The sequence below is a fragment of the Quercus robur genome, chromosome 2, assembly GCF_932294415.1.
Source record: "Quercus robur chromosome 2, dhQueRobu3.1, whole genome shotgun sequence".
NCBI lineage: Eukaryota > Viridiplantae > Streptophyta > Magnoliopsida > Fagales > Fagaceae > Quercus > Quercus robur.
This window is the reverse complement of record NC_065535.1, coordinates 58,873,340-58,892,805: the sequence shown is the minus strand read 5'-3', so window position 1 is coordinate 58,892,805 and position 19,466 is coordinate 58,873,340. Positions and strand designations below refer to the sequence as shown.

The following is a 19,466-nucleotide window of genomic DNA, read 5'->3' as shown; positions in this document are numbered from 1 at the left end:
TCTGAGTCTGACTTTGACGCAACGCACAGGCACGCAGGCACGCATAAGCATAAACACTCACACAGATACTCGCTCTCTTCTCTCGTCTCTCTTCACACAAATTCCCCCATTTTCTACAGCGTTAAAAGTTTGAGCAAAGCAGCAGAAGAAGAAAATGGAGTCGCAGCAGCAAGGTCCGGTGGTGAAGAAGAAGGAGACTCGGGGCCGGAAGCCGAAACCCAAGGAGGACAAGAAAGACGAATCTGCGAAGCCCAAGGAAGGCAAGAAGGCACAGCAACAGCACCACCAGCAACAACAACAACAACAGCAGCAGCAGCAGCAGCAGCAACAACAGCAACAATCCGCTGTAGACGACAAGTACACTCAGTGGAAAACCCTCGTCCCTGTTCTCTACGACTGGCTCGCCAACCACAACCTCGTTTGGCCTTCTCTCTCTTGCCGGTATTTTCCATTTCTAGGGTTTTCGTTTCATTTTTCCCTTTCACTCACTCATTTCTCTCATTTCTTAGGGTTTTGCTTCTGTTTACTTTTTATTTATTTATTTATATTTTATTGTTAGGGCTTTATTGATTTATTTAAAGACTGACTGAACTCAATGATTTAAATATAGGTGGGGCCCTCAGCTGGAGCAAGCTACTTACAAGAATCGCCAGCGTCTCTATCTCTCTGAACAGGTATTTTCTGCTCGTATCAATTCATTCCAATTAATTGCTTATTAGCTATAATTACTGTGTGATTGATATCTAATTTTAATTCGTTACTTATTTATTTATTTTTTTTAAAAAGAAAAGGATAGAGATCTAATTTAAGAGCGTGCAAAAATTCCTGATTATTCTTTCTCTTTCTATTTTACGTCACATTGCATTAAAATATTAATTATTTTATTTTATTTTCTTAATTTTTTCTCTTTTCAAATAAAGAAAGAATAAAAAAACTAAATACAAAATGAATAGTGTCGGTGTAAATTTACATGGTTATTATAACAGCCTGATGTGGGTGAATTTTAGGCTTGGTTGGCTAAAATGTGGTACATTTTTTTCGTACAAGCACTGATGCGGTGCTCTAATTGTTAAATTAAATATGTGGCCACTTAAGTATGTTTGATTGACTAAACAAGTTTATGAATTTGAAAAATTTCTCATTGTCTCAATTAGATAAATAGACTATTCTTCAATCATAATCCTATTTTAAATATTAGGGCAGTGCTAGGAAATTTCATGCATACTGTTTTTTTTTTCCTTCTTAATTTCAATTACCTGTTGTAAGACACAAAGAATCAATTTGGTTTTTAGATGATTTGAATCCTAAAATGTATTCTTTGACAATAAACTGTCAAGGTAAGAGCTTTTTGGATAATTCGATGGTTACGATGAGAGAGGGGGAATTTGAGCCTTAGATGTCTCCGTTGGAAGCACTAGGAGGTGCTAGTTGTGTTAAAAGAGCTTTTTATATACAAGTGTTTCTTGTGCGTGTGTGCTTATCATTGTAAATCTCTAACACTCATATGATCTATTGTTGAACTCTGTTCTGATATTAATGCAGCAATTTGTTATTAGCTTGTCTTGTGTTAAACAAGTTTATGGGCCTTTTTTTTTCTTTCATATAAATCCTTTTCTTCTCTTTTGTTGTCAGACTGATGGTAGTGTTCCAAATACTCTGGTCATTGCAAATTGTGAAGTGGTCAAACCTAGGGTTGCAGCCGCAGAGCACATATCCCAGGTGACTCATTATTATGTTATGTTTCTGCTTTATTATATATTTTCCTTCTTGTGCAATACTTTATTTTCAATGAGGTTATGTAATACAGCTAAATTCTGTTACCATCAATTTCTTTATTTTTCAGTTCAATGAAGAAGCACGTTCACCATTTGTAAAGAAGTTCAAGACCATCATTCATCCTGGAGAGGTATGAGCCGTGCATTCATTAATTGCACATATAAATTCACCAACCTGCACAAAAATAAAGAGGAATATCTATTTCTGGTCCTACCTTGTATTGAATCTAATTTGAAAGCATGCCACTGTTATTTTTGTGCAAACCAGTGGAGTAGATATTTTACGAAGTTATGTTTGTAATTATTCCTATGAAAAGGCTATTTGTGTTGAGTCTTTATCCAATTTTATTCGTTTTTGGCTCTACTGTCATAGATGATGGAAGTGCCTGCATATTATTGAATCACTTGGTGCTCATTGCAGTAATTATTGAGTACTATTTTGCAGGTGAACAGAATCAGGGAGCTGCCACAGAACTCTAAGATAGTGGCCACTCATACTGATAGTCCTGATGTATGTGCTGAACTAAACTACTAATTTTGTCATGTATATATATATTGGATTGAGGATATTATAGTTGTCTTTGATTTCTATGTTTCATTAATTTGAAATGTTTAATGTTTTTCATTGTTGGATTTTACTAAAACTCAGGTTCTCATTTGGGATGTTGAAGCTCAACCAAATCGTCATGCTGTCCTTGGAGCTACAAATTCTCGTCCAGATTTGGTACATATATACTGTCAAAAAGTCTTTTTTCTCATTATAAAGTGCGTATTTTATTTTATTTATTTTATTTTCTAATTTCTTCTTAAATTACCATTGATGGAAAATTCATCCATTATTATCTAAACAAAGGGCTTCACTTTGGATCTGTATTGTGATGTCACATTGCATTGCTTTTGAAACCCTGGGATTAATCCCACTACAAAAAAGCGAATTCGATGAGTGCATTGGTTTAGGGGACACGTGTGGAAATCAGCCCTTTGTTCAATCATTGGGTCTCATGCTACTTGGATGGGTAACATTGGATTGGAGAAGTTCCCAGTCCTTGCTCCCATGGGTTGTAAAAAGGCTATTAGAACTCAGAAGTTGAAACTAATCCTTAGGATTAGTTAAGTTAGGTAGTTGTTGGCTGATTTCCACCATAGACTCAAGTAAAATTGACCTCAGTATTTGTTTTCAGTAAAGTTGGCCAACCACTATAGATCAATTCTTGAGTAGTACTTGATGACTTGAGGAATCCCCTCTATTCTTTAGATGTTATCGTTTATGTATTTAGCCAATGGCCTTTGGGCTAAATGGCATCACCACCCTCATAAGAATGGGGTTGTGGGTGAGGTTACGCGTTCAAGCCTTGGGAATGTGTGAGCTATGTTCCAGTAAATTCAGTTGTTTACATTCCTGTTAGTAAGAGATATTTTACAAAAAATAAAATTTGACAGTGGTGTGGGAAATTTAATCCAAAGACAAAGAACTGTCTAGTAAGTATATTGTTTCTGAAGCTCTATGTATATACGAGGGAATGGTAACCACAGTACATGAACAGCCCAAAGAAACTAACAAAGGCAATCCTTTGGAAAAAAAAAAACAGTAGTAACACAACTCTTTTGTTTATCTTCTGGATATTCTTGCATCACAACCTGTTTAGATAATATAATTAAATTGTGGGCCTTCAAGAATATATTTCTTGAGAATAATTTGATATTAGTTAAAAAAAAAAATGTCAGCCTGTAAATTCTCTATGGCCTGTACTTTTTTTTTTTTTTTTTTTTTTCCTGTTTATGATATGGACATTGAAATATTCTTCCTGCAGATTTTGACTGGACATCAAGATAATGCAGAATTTGCTCTTGCAATGTGCCCAACTGAACCCTACGTGCTATCTGGAGGTGGATTATTTATTTTTAATTATTTCTGCTATTTCAATTAGGTGTTGAAACTGTTGGGCAAATCTTTGTCTAGTTATTTCCACAACCATAGATGATATGAATTAACACCTTTTGATATCTAAGATAAAACATGGTTGTAATTTGAGTGAGCTAACTGTGCCTTATTCTCTGTTGGATATCATATGATGATTAAGTCATCTTTTACCTTTGTTGGCATTTTTTATAAGATCAAGTGTGGTAAGCATGTTGTGGAAGTGTAATTTTTGTGATATTTTATGTTCTATAATATGTAATGTAGCATTGTGGACCCATGGCCCTTGATGAATCTTGTTGAATGTTGCATCCTTGTTATTGTTTTTTGAGTCCAGCACAAATTGTCCTTTTCTTGTTATGTTCAATAGTTCAAGTGTAGTTACCTTGTGGAAGTCAAGTTTGTAACGTATTATTGTGGGCCTGTGGCCCTTGATGAATGCTGTTGAATGTTGCATACCTGTAAGTTTTTTGGAGTTCTAGAACGAACTGTCCTTTTTCTTATTATTTTTAAAAGAAATGAGTTCAAGCAGAGTTTTCTTGTTGTGGAAGTGTAAGTTTTGTGTAAGTTTTCTTGCTTACCGCGTGAATTGGGTGGTTTAGGAATTCGGAAGTTGGTGCCTTTTAATCAGGCCCTTTAGGGAAATGGCTTTGGAGGTATGGCCATGAAACCTCTCATCTGTGGCGAAGGGTCATAGCCATGAAATATGGGGAGGGAAAAGGGGGTTGGTGCACTAGAGCTTGAAGTAAGGCCCATGGGTGTGGGTTATGGTGGAGTATTGGTGAAGGGTGGGAATCTTTCGCTAAGCATTTCTCTGTTGTGGTGGGGGATGGATCTCGTATTCTTTTTTGGCATGATAAGTGGACTGGGGATGTCCGTCTTAAAAGTCTTTATCCTCAGTTATTTTTGTGTTCAGCTAACAAGGAGGCTTGTATTTCTGATGTGTTAAGCCCTTCAGTGGGCGATAATGTCAGAGTGTGGAGCTTAAGATTTCAGAGGGAATTCAATGATTGGGAGTTGGCGGCCTCCTACTCCCTTCTTCATTTCATCCAAACTCGAATCCCTAGGGGTGGAGGGTGTGATAGGGTTTGTTGGGATCTTAATGGCAGTGGGAAGTTTGATACTCGATCTTTCTATCATAAGATTCGTAATGCTGCTCCCTCCACCTTCCCTTGGAAGGGTATTTGGAAAGTTAAGGTTCCTAAAAAGGGTGGTTTTCTTTGTGAACAGCAGCTCATGGTCAAATTCTAATCTTGGATAATCTTATGCTTCATGGTCGCCCATTGGCAAATTGATGTTATTTGTGCTGTTGTAATGCAGAATCTGTGGATCACTTATTACTTTTTTGTCCGATAGCTCATTCTTTGTGGATGTATATGGTTTGGTTGTTTGGGATCGTTTGGGTCATGCCAGGTTCAGTCGATGACTTATTATTCTGTTGGTTTCATTGGCTTGGGAAGCATAGTTCTGATATTTTGGATTTGGTCCCAGGCTGTTTAAAGTGGACTATTTAGTCTGAACGGAATCGGCGGGCTTTTGAGGATGAGGGGAAAATTGTGGTTCAGTTATTAGAGTTTTGCCAGAAGACTCTCTTTGATTGGTCTCGTTGTTGGGGTTTCTCGGATTGTTCTTCCCTTGCGGATTTTATTTCTTCTATTAGAATAGATTAGGGGCTGTTTTTGTTTTCTTGTTTCTTTTTTCCATTGTTCACTACCGTGAACTCTTTTTGTTTCTCTTGCTTTTCTTTTATTAATAATATTCTCTTCTTACTTATCAAAAAAATAATATGCAAGCATTATAGCCTGTGGCCCTTTGATAAATTCTGTTGAATGTCAGATCCCTATAAATTATTTGGACTTCCAGCACAAGCTGTCCTTCCTATTCTTATTATGTTTAGAGGAAACGAGTTTTTTTTCTTTATCTGAAGAAAGAAAAGACTCATGAACATCTTCATCTGAAGAAAGATTATTGTTGCAGGGAAGGACAAGTCCGTGGTTTTGTGGAGTATTCAGGACCATATATCAACATCTGCAGTGTCTGGTGGCTCAATTACTAAGCAAAACTCTAAACCTGGGGAAGGAAATGATAAAACTGCTGATGGCCCTTCTGTTGGACCACGGGGTGTCTACATTGGGCATGAGGATACAGTTGAAGATGTGGCATTCTGTCCATCGAGGTAACATTTGCATGATCTTTGTAACATGCATATCCAGGAGTGCTTTGTTATTTCTCTCTCAGAATTTGCAATGTTAAGTTTCATGTTTCATGTTAAACGTGATTTTATTCATGCTTTCTAATTATAAACCCTAGTCTTGACATTGTTATTGCTTAGATGTGCTTAAAACTAGTCTCTACACACCATATTTAAGGTGAGAATTGGTGTTCCCTGTATCAGAGGTGGAAGCTGAAATTCTTGCATATCATGGGAATTGATATGCTCATGTGATTGGAATTCTCAGGAATCTTGTCAAAAAATAAAATAAAATATTGTCAGTTTCTAAGAATCAACAATCCCCACCTTGAATTCCTAGGTTGCAACTTCTAGTGAAGTGCTTTTGGTTTATTCTTCATTTTAATCACAGCAAGATATTAGCTTTTGAGGTTTAAAATTTGTTCCTATTTCTGACACCTTTATATCTCTGCTGAAGTGCACAGGAGTTTTGTAGTGTAGGTGATGATTCTTGCCTCATATTATGGGATGCACGAGTTGGTTCTAGCCCAGCTGTTAAGGTTATGTGCCCTGTGTTTTTTTTTTTTTTTTTTTTTTTGTCTCCTTCAATGATGGCTATTTTTTGTTTTTGATTTGGCGTTTTTGGTTATGCATTATCATCATCTGTAAGATAAATTCTTGGCTTCTGTTGAATTAAATTTGGCTCTTTTTTTTGGTTTGTTTCTGGTGACAGGTTGAAAAGGCACATAATGCTGATCTTCACTGTGTTGATTGGAATCCCCATGATGATAACCTTATTCTAACTGGGTATGTTATAATCTCATGTTTCTTTCTATTTTGCCATTTCTCTGTATTTTGGGCATGTGATACTCTTCTGGGTTTGATGGTGCTTCCTTATGGTTTGCACTGGTAGGGAGTTACTTCAATTGAGTAGATAAATTCAAATGTTGTACTTTTTGTCCAGGTCGGCAGATAACTCTGTTCGTATGTTTGATCGCCGAAATCTCACTTCAAATGGAGTTGGGTCACCTATCTATAAATTTGAGGGTCACAGAGCTGCTGTTCTCTGTGTTCAGGTATTAATGAATCTTCTTGTTGTCTTTCTTAATTCTCATTCGTCTACTTTTTTGGGAGTTATATTTGTTTCCTGAAGTGCTAATCTGTATCTTTTGTTATTCTCCTATTCCAGTGGTCTCCAGACAAGTCATCTGTCTTTGGAAGTTCTGCAGAGGATGGTCTCTTGAACATCTGGGATCATGAGAAGGTAAAAACTTTGACCTGTACTTATCCAAGTTTCATTGCTATTACATGTGTCTTGGATAACATATGCCCTGTCTTTAAAGTCATATGCAGCATCTTTTCTGGTTGGGTGCCTGGTTGATCGTTTTGCCACTTTTCATGTTGGGTGTGTATGCTAAAATGTATAATCTTTTCTCTCTCTTTGGCAATCTCTTATTTTATATTGTAGGTTAGTAAGAAGGTAGAGCGAGCAGCAAGAAGTCCAAGTTCTCCACCTGGCTTGTTTTTCCAGCATGCTGGGCACAGGTTTGAATATGCTTTTCTCACCCTATTGACTTGCTCATGAAAGACTTTCCAGCTATATGAGGTCTTAGCTACATGATTTTTTTTCTACTATCAGTTGTACCTTTGACTAAATCTTCTTCTGAACCAAGCTATCATATATATTCTAATCAACTTGATATTTTAATTTATTTATTGTTTCCTTGACTTATTGACCTGAATCAAATGCCACTTATTGGTTTTTTTGGTGCGGGTGTGGGGGACACCCACCCAATGGTTTGTGAACCCACAACCTGCCCCTTGAACTTATAAGGGGTGGATGTATCAGTTGAGCTAGAGCTCATTGGCAATTAAATGCTCCTTAGTGAACTTGTTGGTTGTTGTTTCATATCTCTTCATCCTTATTATTTTTCTTTCTTCTTATCCTGTATTTTCTGTCATCTCATCTTCGTCCATATGTATATTTAGTTTACAAGCAAAATAGCTATTAACTAATCACTTTGGTTTACTAGAGACATCGACATATTATATTGCTTTAGCTTGGTGGAAAAAAAATCATTTTCCTAAGGATTCTTTTCAAATAGAGATAGAGAATGAAGTAATTAGAAGGGTGGTTCTAACCCCCCCTCTTCTATAGGGGTCATCTATAAAGTGGGTTTTATTTTGAATGCATTCAAACAGAAAAGCTGACATAGATGTTAATACACCATCCAAGAGGGGGTGGTTTGCAATTTTAAATTATGAAAAGCTAATCTTGCTCTTCATTGAAAGTTTCATCATGGTAATTTTACTTTGCTTACTTACTAGTGCTGATCAGAGGTATTGGTTGTTTTAAAATTATATTTTTCTGAATGAGATATGCTAAGATCTCCGTGTAGCATCAAAAACCTTTGCAAATTAGGAGACAATTTGATGTATGTTTTCTATAACGGTTAATATATTCCAATTTCAAAAGTCCACCTTTGATTGCTTCTCTCTTAGGAAATTTCAATGCATGTTATGAGATGCCTAGCGTATAGTGTTGCACTTTTTACAAGTCTTGGCTTATATGGTTTGATCAGATAATTATGAATATTTTTTGAGGTTTATAGCTAGAGTTATTCAAAGTGTTTGTTTATCTGATTTACTCATAAAGTCTTCACTTTTATGCAGGGACAAAGTCGTTGACTTCCATTGGAATGCATTTGATCCATGGACAATTGTGAGTGTGTCTGATGATTGTGATACCACTGGTGGAGGAGGGACATTGCAGGTATCAGGATGTTGATTTTCATTTAATTATTTCCTTGCATAAGCTTTTAAATTATGAATATGTAGGTGACCAGGAGGGAAATTAATTTAAGAATTCTTTGTCATTTAAACTTGCACACTGGGAAAGAAGGGCAACTTATGAGAGATGGAGTTAGGATCGATGCAAATGGAGGAAATAAGCTTGGAAATATATCCCATAATTCGTTGCAATGTCATTGTACAAAATTTTTTGCAGGATGGTTGCAAAGAGTTTTACAAGAAGAATAACATTTAAATAGAGTTATAATGATGAAAATTTTAAAACTTAGTACTTCATAATGCTTGTCCTACCCAGTATATTCATTTGATTATTTGAATGTGGTGAGATGGAATAGCTTTACATAGTAACCTTTTCAATCCACTTTTATTCAAGAAAAAGGATATACCTCTTTCCTTTCCAGTCCTATCTTTGATTTGTAATTAAGTTTATATAAAAGTTCTCCTTGAGTTGTTTCAGGGGACTTCAATTGATATGCAAAATAAATTAATTTGTGCAGATATGGCGGATGAGTGATCTGATCTACAGGCCTGAAGAGGAGGTTCTAGCCGAGCTTGAGAAATTCAAGTCGCATGTGGTTTCTTGTGCTTCAAAGGCTCGAGAGTCCTGAAAAATTTGAGCACCTGTAAAATAACAGGAAGCAAATCTTTGTAGGAGCTTACTATATGGATTTAGAGACTTTTGTATCTAGGCGGGGAAATTGCTAGCAATGTTTTTGTAGTAATGCTTCTGCAGACATTCAAGGTGACAACGATAGGGGTGTAGGAAATTTCTTGAGTCTCCAGAGATTCAGGCCAGGAAATGGCTGTTTACATTGGGCCTTTCCGGGTCATGTTCAATTTAGTAAAACTATTACCTCCATTTAATCTTTTGCTCAAATTTTATTAAAACTAATACTGATGAGTACTTTTTGAGAACAAAAAGAAAATGTGGTGCTTTTTTACCCAAGGCAGCAAGGGGGCCGTTAAGAAGGGCTGTTTGACCTTAGGTTGCGTCTCTTGCTGCTTGGAGAAGTGCCAGTTCTGGCACTGCAGCCCAATAGCAAGCCTTCTGGTTTGTCATCAAAATATTTCCCTTCTGTAGGTAAGTGTTTCTGGAATTGGTATTGCATGCGAAGTGGAATTCCTCCTGTTTAGTTAAAGTAAATAGTCGGAGTTATATGAGAAAAGGTATAGTTTTTTGTTTGTAGCTATTGGTACTAAGTAAATATCTTTGTTTTGTTTTGTGGTTGTGGAATTGTACAACGAAGATGTTATATATGTTACTAAAGATTGCAATCGTTAAGTTCTCGACTGTTGGGTTTGGTAACCTCCTTCTAACCTTATGGGATGAATTTTTCGGTTTCTAGATTAAAGATCCTCACACGAAATCACAGAAAAGGCAACTAGGATTTACAGGGAGAGAAAGGATATCACTTTGATGGCTCTTTCATCCTTTGTAAGGAACCTTCTTTTTTGTTGTTAGCCAAAATGTTGGCAGGCTAGGGGCATTGTATTCCCCAAATTAATGTGTACTTGATTTTGCCCTAATTTAATGCACTCTTTAATCAAAGCAAAGACAAGTATATATATATATATATCTGTATGTATATATTAATTCAATAATTTGGGGAAGAGAGAACTTGAACTTTGAACGTCTTAGTCTTAGTTGAGCTACAAAGCTTTCAGTAAAAATTTATAAATAGAAAAAACTATACTTTTTTTTTTTTTTAATATAGGGAAAAAAGAGATAATATAGATCTAACAATTTAGACTTTATATCATTTTGAATTATAACAGTATAAATTATTATATGCATAATCTGAATATATTACCATAAAATAATTAAGATAAGATGAAGGAGATCAATACAAAGAAGAATAAGATGCAAGCATTTTAAACTTAGCTCAATTGGTAAAGTCTATTATGATTTAATAAGAAATCTGGGGTTCATTCTCTGCTTACACAAAAAATCGACTGGTGTCTTGGTCTGATGATAAAAAACTATCATTAGGAGTGGACGTCATAGGTTGAAACTCTCTAAAAAAAAAAAAACTTAAAATAAATCCATTGATTCACATTATATAAATTGCTACAAAGTCCAAAGTGAAGATCCACCCACATTAAAATTTAATTTAGACACTCCTTTGCGCATACAAAAATAAAAGTTCCTGCCCATCAATCTCATCATGAGAGAGAGAGAGAAAGAGAGACAGAGGATGTAATTTCATTCATCCTCTTGATCTTCCTCCCCTTTCGCAGAAAATCCGACAATGTTATTTGTATATTCCTCACCAACATACTCCATAGGTCGCTTACAATGGGGCTATAGAGCCAGCGCTGCAAATTATTGATAAAGATGAATTATTATCAAATTTATTGAAAGTAAGACTTCATATTAATTGAACAAAAAGTAAAGAGATTTTTTTTTGAGAAACAAAGTAAAGAGATCAATATATTAGAACATGTATATTTGTGCACAAAATTCATAGTTTGTAATATATGTATGGGATGTTAATGGATACCTTTAGGAAAATTGTTAAACCATTTTAGGAAAATTTTGACACAATTTTGTTAGAAAATATAAAAAACTGTCAAAAAAATTAATTATTTTTTCTTTTACCGTAACAAGTTCCTAAAAATATATCTTGAACGAATGCCCAATGCCTTTAGGGCATTTGTTAAATTTTCCCTATATAAGTATAGATTTTATGTAATAGAGTATGAGGTTCCATCATGTAAGGCATTCTTTTTTATTCTCTTTATTTAGGCTTCCACCTTAACAAAGATTTCATTTATATCAAAGCATTAATTTATTGAATTATCTAATAGAGTAAATGCACATATTAATTATTTATAATTGTGCATTAATTATTTATATTAAAGGAATTTATATAATTACTTTTATAAATTAAGAAACTATTTTTATTTGTGAATTTGCTAAAATTGATATGAAGAAGAAGATATGACATTCTTACTCATATGTAGTTGCTTTGAGTTACAATAATTGAAATAAAAACCATCAAAATTTAAATATTTGTGAATTTACTAAGATTAATCTCTTTACCAATTAGGTTTCTTAACTCCTTTCAATGACATATAGTAACCAACATTGCAGTATTTATTCTAGGAAATTTAAAAGATTACTAATAGGATAAATATATTTATTTTTTATTATTAATTATTTAAGTACAATGAAATTTTGATGTCATTTTTCTAAGATTTATACGAGAAATAATTGATTTAAAATATGACATTCTTACTCAAATTTAGTTGCTTTTGTAAAAATTGAATCAAAGTCCCAAAAAAATGAAAAAAAATTTAATAACACACAATCAAGAATGTAAAAAAAAATTAAAGGATATTTGCATTTTTATATTATCAAAAAGATATTTTCATTCTTGAGTCAGTATTAAACGTGTTTATCTATATCATGCAATTTTAAAATTTGTAAACACATATAGTATGATCAAATCATTATACACTCTTATTGTCTTTGTATTTTATCTATAAAAAAGAACAATAAATATTACAATTTTTTTACAGTAAAAATTACAATTTTTACAAGAAAAATTATTAAAAAATATATATTTTTTCGTATATCAATTGTTGGGGGTAAGGCGATTTGAATTCTAAATATTCTCATTGAAAACACTGGGAGGAGCCAACTAGTTAGATTACAAGACTTGATGAAAAATATTAAAATATTGGAAGAAATTAATAACAAGTTAGTGATATTTGTGTTAGTGGCACAAAAAGTCTTTCGTATATTAGAAAACATAATTTTATTATTTTTAAGAGCTTTCTTTTACTCTCTTTTATTATACATGATCCATAAGAAAATATCTTATAAGAGTAATGTTAGTGAATATATATTTTGATCGAAAAATTGTGCTATAAGTTATATGCAGTGGCAGAACTGGGATTTGATGTCAGGAAAGACAAAATTTACAAGCACATACACTAGAGTGGTTGAGATCAATATAAATAATAAATAATCATTTATGTGAATAATATATATATATATTATTTATTTATTGGACAAAGTTTTCCTACAAACAACAAAAGGAAAATATCATGTACGTACAATACACATGACTAACATAAAAATAATTGTATACAATCACTTAAGTGTAGTTTAGTAAGTGATCACATGTCATTTTTCGATTGTTAATTGCAGCTTACAACTAAATTTATAACCAAATTTTATCCTTATTTCATTATATTTATTTGTTAGAGATATGTTACACATAAATAAGCCATTTTTTAAGCCATTTTGATATACAACGAAGATTTTACTTACATTCACGTGAAAATAATTTTTATAGGCAGATTAACCTCAAGTACAGCTCATATGAATTCTGATATCTATGTTAATATAGGCTTATAAAATATTCAAGTTGTAACTTTCTCAAAACAATATTGTGAACATATATTTGCTTAAAATTTTGGAGTTAACATGTAAACGATATTAAACTTTGTAGTTTATTAAGTAATCATTCTTATATTTTATTACTGTTACACAAATTTACATGAAGAAGAATAAATTATTGTACAGGTATATATATATATAATTTTTTTTTTTGCTTTTCAATAAAAATTATTGTTTCGTTAATATTTTATTTCTTTTCAACAATTTTTTTTCCTTTTATAGGTTTTGAATCTTCAGTGAGTGATAAAATAATGAATATTTTTTTTTGTTCTTTTTCAGATTAAGAATGACATATAACACAAAGAAGAGTCTATTAGTTGTGATGATTATAAAAAATATTTATCGAATGTCACAAAGAAATAATAACAAAGCAATAAATCATTGATAACGAAAAGAACATTATGATTATGATTGTACCTAGATTCTCCAGGTCCATTAAAATTTGTAATAAAGTTTTCGTGCTGATAAGCTTCCAACATTTGATCTATAGGCTGGATGTCAAACGGTTTCACATCTGTACCTTCTTCCAACGTTGACGGATAATTATATCCATCATCAGAGTTTTTCTTGTCACCTACATATTCACTAGGCTAGAATTGTACAAAATTAAATGTCAATTGCTTAATAAGTCATAAATATCAAATAATAGATTTGCCTAACCATAAACATATATTCTTTAATAATAATAAAAAATCTAAAATCATAATCTTACTAGGTTGGGCAGGATTGGTGACAAAAGCTTAAACCCATCAATTTGATCATGTTGCACAGGAGTTGGAGCCAATGGTGGCTTTGATGCAAATGAAGGAGTATTTGCTAAGTTTTCTAATTTCTGATTTTGTTGCCCGAGCTTCTCTCTCCCCCGATAAATGGCAAGGTGTTGATTCGCAATATTTAGTTGTTTTTCATAAAACTCAACTTGAGACTTAAGGTTACTGATAATACCTAAACAACCATTCACTGGATCATTTCTCCTTGCATTACCCTCCATTAGGATTGATTCAGCAGTGGCTTGTCTTTGGCTTGGCTCAACTGCGTTCATGATCTTTAGTATGTTGCTCACACCAAAGAGCCTGTGGGCATTTTGAAATTCATGATACCTACTAGCTGGAAAGTATGGAGCTAATTCACAGTTTTGGTCACATTTCTTCCTTTGGTGTTTACATGAGGAGCAAGCAGAAGGATTTCCACCTTCCCTATTCATTGTGTTCTAAAAGTACTTACTAGATAAACTAGTAGAAGAGAAAATGTGAGTAGGCATTTTTCTTTTCAACCAAACAGCAGCATATAAGTGAGGGTTAAGAGCTTGTGAATATCATAAAATGGGACTAAACACAAAGAATCATATATATTTAGAATTTGAGTTAAATGGGTAAGATCACATTAGATTTTATAGAATATTTTGGTATCTTGATATAAATGGGTTAGATATTGCACAACTCAACCTCAACAAAAGTTGAAGTTTTTTTTTTTTTTTGGTTTGTTTTTACTCTCAGATAGAATTCTACTATAATCTTATCTAAGTGCATATGTATGTGAAGTTTCTTCTTAGAGATTTAAACCCCGACTCTTGCCCCCCACACCCCACAAGCACTTATACTTATGGAGTGACCATCATGTCAAGGATGTATGATGGTTTGGAGTTTTAAAAAGCCAATTGTCATATTAAATGGTTACAATTTGTATTCAATACCATATAATAAAAACTTTCCATGTTTGTACGAAAGTACTTCTAGGAAACATGAGAGAGGATTATTTTAGAAGGAGCCTTTTGTATTATAAATGTGGTTTCTTATGGGATTATCTTTCTAGAATACAAATTTCCACAAGAGTATGGAATTAAAAACAAAAAAAGAAAAAAAAAAAGAAAAAAAAAAAGAAAGAAAAAAAATCTATAACAAGAATTTGAGACTACTTTCATAAAAAAGAAGTCCTTGCAAGTTGACATTATAAGTAATTGCCCTTCATAGTGATTAATGATCATCTTGCACTTGTAAAAGAATTCTTAATTATTCGGAAAAATTACACTTTACCATCTTAAACTACACCTCATATTATACTTTGTACCCTAAAATTTTCAAATGCACGTTTCACACTCCAAATTATGACCTTTGTTATATTTTGCATCCCCAACACTAAGTTTGTTGTTAACTTAGACGTAAATTCAAAACTTAGGGTGCAAAAAGTAATCAGGAGTATAGTTTAGGGTGGTAAAATATAAGTTTTTATGGAATTGAGAAGAAGAGCAATTATTGTTATTATTTTTTATGCAGTATCACACTTTTCTATTCAAGTTAACAACAAAACTTGATGTCAGCTTGCAAAATGTAATAAAGATTATAGTTTATGGTGTAAAATGTGCATTCGAAAAGTTTATATGTAAAGTGTAATCAGGGTATAGTTTAGGGTGTTAAAATGTAATTTTTCCTAATTATCGAGGAATACACCTAAATCATTTACATGGTTTATGAGTGTTTAATTGGAGGAGGATGTTCTATTAAGTAATTACTACTGATAATAAATTAATTAGATTAATTACCAAAAAAAAAAAAGTTTATGTCATAATGTAACTATATCCTGACTTTTAAGCAATAAATGAAAATAAATTATTGCTATTACTATTACATTCTTTATGAGTGTTGGTTTAATTGGTAAGGTCTTTAGACACTAAGGGTGTATTTGAAATTTTGAATATCACTTATTTTGCTGAAACTGAAAACTTATTGCTGAAAGTACCGTAAATAAAAGTTAAAGTTAGTTGAAATAATATATCTTGACTTTAAATTAATTACTACTGATAATAAATTAATTAGATTAATTACCAAAAAAAAAAGTTTATGTCATAATGTAACTATATCCTAACTTTTAAGCAACAAATGAAAATAAATTATTGCTATTACTATTACATTCTTTATGAGTGTTGGTTTAATTGGTAAGGTCTTTAGACACTAAGAGTGTGTTTGGATACAATTTATTTTGCTGAAACTGAAAACTTATTACTGAAAGTACTGTAAATAAAAGTAAAAGTTAGTTGAAATAGTATAGTAAGACCCATGAATAGTATTAAAAAGTGCAACGGGATCCATAAATAGTAACAAAAATAAGTTGAATAGTAAAATAATTTTAATTGGTAATAAGAAACTTGTGATCTATCAAAGGATCTCCATTTGAATAGAGTAAAAAAAGAAAAGAAAAAAAGAAGAAGCTAATGGATAAAGCCTCTGAACAATAAGAAAGAATCGATTAGCGGACCTCCATTGAGTAAAGAATAAAAAGACTAAATTTCCTTAAAATAAACCATGTTCCAGGGTCTACCAAAAAAAAAAAAAAACCATGTTCCAGGGACAAAATGGATATAGATTTCTTTGACTCTTTCCTATATGGATTTGGTCTTTTATAAGACCTGTGGATGTCCCAGATTATAATTTATATGAAAATTATTTGTAAAATAGTATCTTTATGGTTCATGCATATCTTAGGTGGTTTTATATTTGAGAATTAGTTATATTACACGTTATTAAATAGGTGGAAAATGTGAATTACTATGATTGATATAATTTAGTATATGATATTGTTTGAATGAACTCACAATATATAATTATTTTGACTAATTTAATTAATTGCATACTTATTATTTTATTACAGCGTGTATTGTTTAATTTGCTTTTGTTTTTTATTGGTTTTTGTTTCAATTATTGCAAAAACAACTAAACTTGTAGTGGAAGGTTAAATGGAGAGTATTCTATTTTTTCTTCTTAAGGAATGTGCCACATGACAAAGCCTTAAGCTATTGCAACCTTAAATAAAACTTGTGAAACAAAATTATTAGTTGGAAATTTAGGATAACATATACTTCGTGGTAAGCTTTTTATGGTGCAATATATATATATATATATATATATATCTTGCTAATTGGTTTCCCAAATATTTATTAAAATTTAAATACTTAGATAATAAAATTATTTATCTTTGAATATAAATATCCAATAAAAAGTCAATAATTCACTCAACCGTTGTTTAGGTGGAAAGTTGAATGAATCAATTCATTAAAACCTTTGTCTAGGTTGAAAATTAAATGAATAATACATATTTCTCTTTCAAAGAATAGTGACACGAAGCACTAATTTAAAGGCGAGGTAGAAGGCAAAATGAAAATTTTCTTGAAAAAATGCGCCAAATATGAAGTTCGTGCTTATATATATTATGAGAGGGATGTTTGCGGTGCGGTGCAGTGCTAGGTCATTTTTAACACCACACTTTGCGGTTCGGTTTAGCCAAAACTATAACTGCATCGCACCTTATTTTTGCAGTTACATGTGTGGTGCGGTGTATAGTTTAGCCAAAACCATAACCGCACCGCACCTCATTTTTGCGATCACATGTGCGGTGCGGTGTATAAAAATTCAACATATATCAGTAATATCACTATCTTAGATTCTTAGGTATACATCAAACATGTAATGAAGTCAAGTACTTTGAACAAGGTAGAGTAGCAAGCAACTTAAATGTTTTAACTATCAAAATCTAATGCCCTTCAGTCTTCACTTTAGATCAAGAATATGAAGTAAAAAGTTTATGTGAAACACCAGGTACAAAGCAAAAAGGATTTACCCATACTCAATACCAAACAAAAACAAAGAAAACCCACAAAAATTAAACTTAAGTATCTAACATAGGACCCATCAATAAAAAAATAATATCTAACTTAAATATCTAACATAGGAAGTTCCAAGTGCCAGTATACCAAGTTACCAACGGCAACACAACAATCAATAAAAAAAAAAAAAAATATATATATATATATATATATATAAATAAATATATATATATATATATATATATTTATTTATTTATATATAATTAACAACTGGTGCAATGACAGTGAATTGAACTAAGAAAAACTTTAACAATAGATTAACTAACAACTTGTCCTGAGTGAATAGTATAATAGGCCAATAGATTAACTTTAACAAAGAAAAACTTGAATTGAACACAGGAATACCTCAATAGTAGAAGCAATTGGTATGACAGTGAGTAATCTAGGTGGAAGTGTGGCGGCTAGGGTTTGACTTCTAAGGGCTGAGAGAGTGATAAGATTTTTATTTTATTTTTTATTTTTACTAACAAAAGTTACAAAACAATGAGATACGGCTAGGGTATTAAATTATTAATGTATTGATCTTTTGTCCTTATTATATATATAATATTAAATAAATAAATATATTAATATATATAGAAGGTGCGGTGCGGTGCGGTTTGTGCGGTTTTCATATTATAAAACTGCAAACCGTGTTGCATCATGTGGTGCGGTGCGGTGCACTGTTACTTGCAGTGCGGTGCGGTTATGCCATTTTGCAGGCGGTTCTGGTGTGGTTTTTGTGGTTTGGTGAACATCCTTAATTATGACTTATAATGCTTATTATGTGTTATAATATTTATGAAATTAACTTCAATTATTTTATATTATATCATTAGACAGAAAAATTAACTAAGAATATGAACTAATTACTTGAGTGAATTGTAACATATTTAATTATTTCACTAAGTAGACAATTATACTTTTACATTCTTGATTAAATGAGATTTTCTTTTATCTTTATTGTACTTTGTTCCAATTGTGGTCAAAGCAAAATTTGAGCATTAATGTCAGATTTCAAAAAAATTGTTTTTCTTATAAAAATCTAAGAAAAATAATCATAAAAATTAGTTTCGCATAAATAATTAGTACACCACATAAAAAATTAATATATGAAAGTAATGTATTTACACGTATTAATATTCTATTTAATTATTGTTGAGGGCCATTTGTGAGAAAGAAAGCCCAATAACAAGGGAAACAAAGAATTGACAAAGTAGGCAGCAAAACCATTAGGCCCAAGCAGCAGGAATAATGGATCACAGGTTCAAGAAATAAACAAATGGGTCTTGAAGAGGCAAGTGGGCTCAAAGAAGCCCAGAAAGAAAGAAATAGCATCCCATGGGCAGTGTATGAGATAGAAAAGCGAGAAAGGGCCGCCGCAGGCCCAAGGAAATGTAAACTAAGAAAGTAAGGGGTTTATGGCAGGCCCATAAACCCCAAGGATGAGAATAAGGTTATTGGGCCAGGGAAGCCCAATGAAGTTAGTAAAAAGCCCATGGGAGTGTGGAATTAGCAAATGGGCAGAGGAAATCCAAAGAAAGCAAACGGGCCGTAGATGCCCAAAGGAAAGCCCAAAGGGACATAGGAGCCCATAAGTAAAAGCAAAACAGTGGCCGTGTCAAGCCACTAAGAGAAGGAATAAACGGCTGGCCTAAAAGAGGCCCAGCAGGATTAAATTGTTACGGTAGGAATAACAGAACAACATTACAAGAAATAAAGGAAACCAACGAGTGGGCCAAAGAAAT

At 32.6% G+C, this 19,466-nt stretch overlaps 2 protein-coding genes across 2 annotated transcripts; one reads left to right on the top strand and one right to left on the bottom strand.

Annotated features, from left to right (window-relative positions):
- On the top strand, positions 1-9,538 carry LOC126714218 (WD-40 repeat-containing protein MSI4-like). Its single transcript, XM_050414256.1, has 15 exons — positions 1-441; positions 611-674; positions 1,633-1,719; positions 1,844-1,906; positions 2,221-2,286; positions 2,425-2,499; positions 3,587-3,662; positions 5,671-5,869; positions 6,342-6,423; positions 6,597-6,670; positions 6,828-6,939; positions 7,053-7,127; positions 7,332-7,408; positions 8,537-8,636; positions 9,172-9,538. Exons 1-15 carry the CDS (start codon positions 155-157, stop codon positions 9,280-9,282), a joined length of 1,548 nt encoding a protein of 515 aa, XP_050270213.1. The 5' UTR covers positions 1-154; the 3' UTR covers positions 9,283-9,538.
- A 4,244-nt stretch (positions 9,539-13,782) lies between these two features.
- On the bottom strand, positions 13,783-14,286 carry LOC126701369 (LOB domain-containing protein 22-like). Its single transcript, XM_050399425.1, has one exon. The coding sequence runs from the start codon at positions 14,284-14,286 to the stop codon at positions 13,783-13,785; it is 504 nt and encodes a 167-aa protein (XP_050255382.1).
- Between the last annotated feature and the right edge of the window lie 5,180 nt (positions 14,287-19,466).

What these genes read in the sequence shown, in the direction of transcription:
- LOC126701369 (XM_050399425.1), bottom strand. Translation starts at nt 14,286, where the DNA reads ATGAATAGGGAAGGTGGAAATCCTTCTGCTTGCTCCTCATGTAAACAC.
- LOC126714218 (XM_050414256.1), top strand. Translation starts at nt 155, where the DNA reads ATGGAGTCGCAGCAGCAAGGTCCGGTGGTGAAGAAGAAGGAGACTCGG. An exon ending in CCGCAGAGCACATATCCCAG is followed by an intron (nt 1,720 to 1,843) that starts GTGACTCATTAT and finishes TTTATTTTTCAG; the next exon opens with TTCAATGAAGAAGCACGTTC. An exon ending in GATAACCTTATTCTAACTGG is followed by an intron (nt 6,671 to 6,827) that starts GTATGTTATAAT and finishes CTTTTTGTCCAG; the next exon opens with GTCGGCAGATAACTCTGTTC.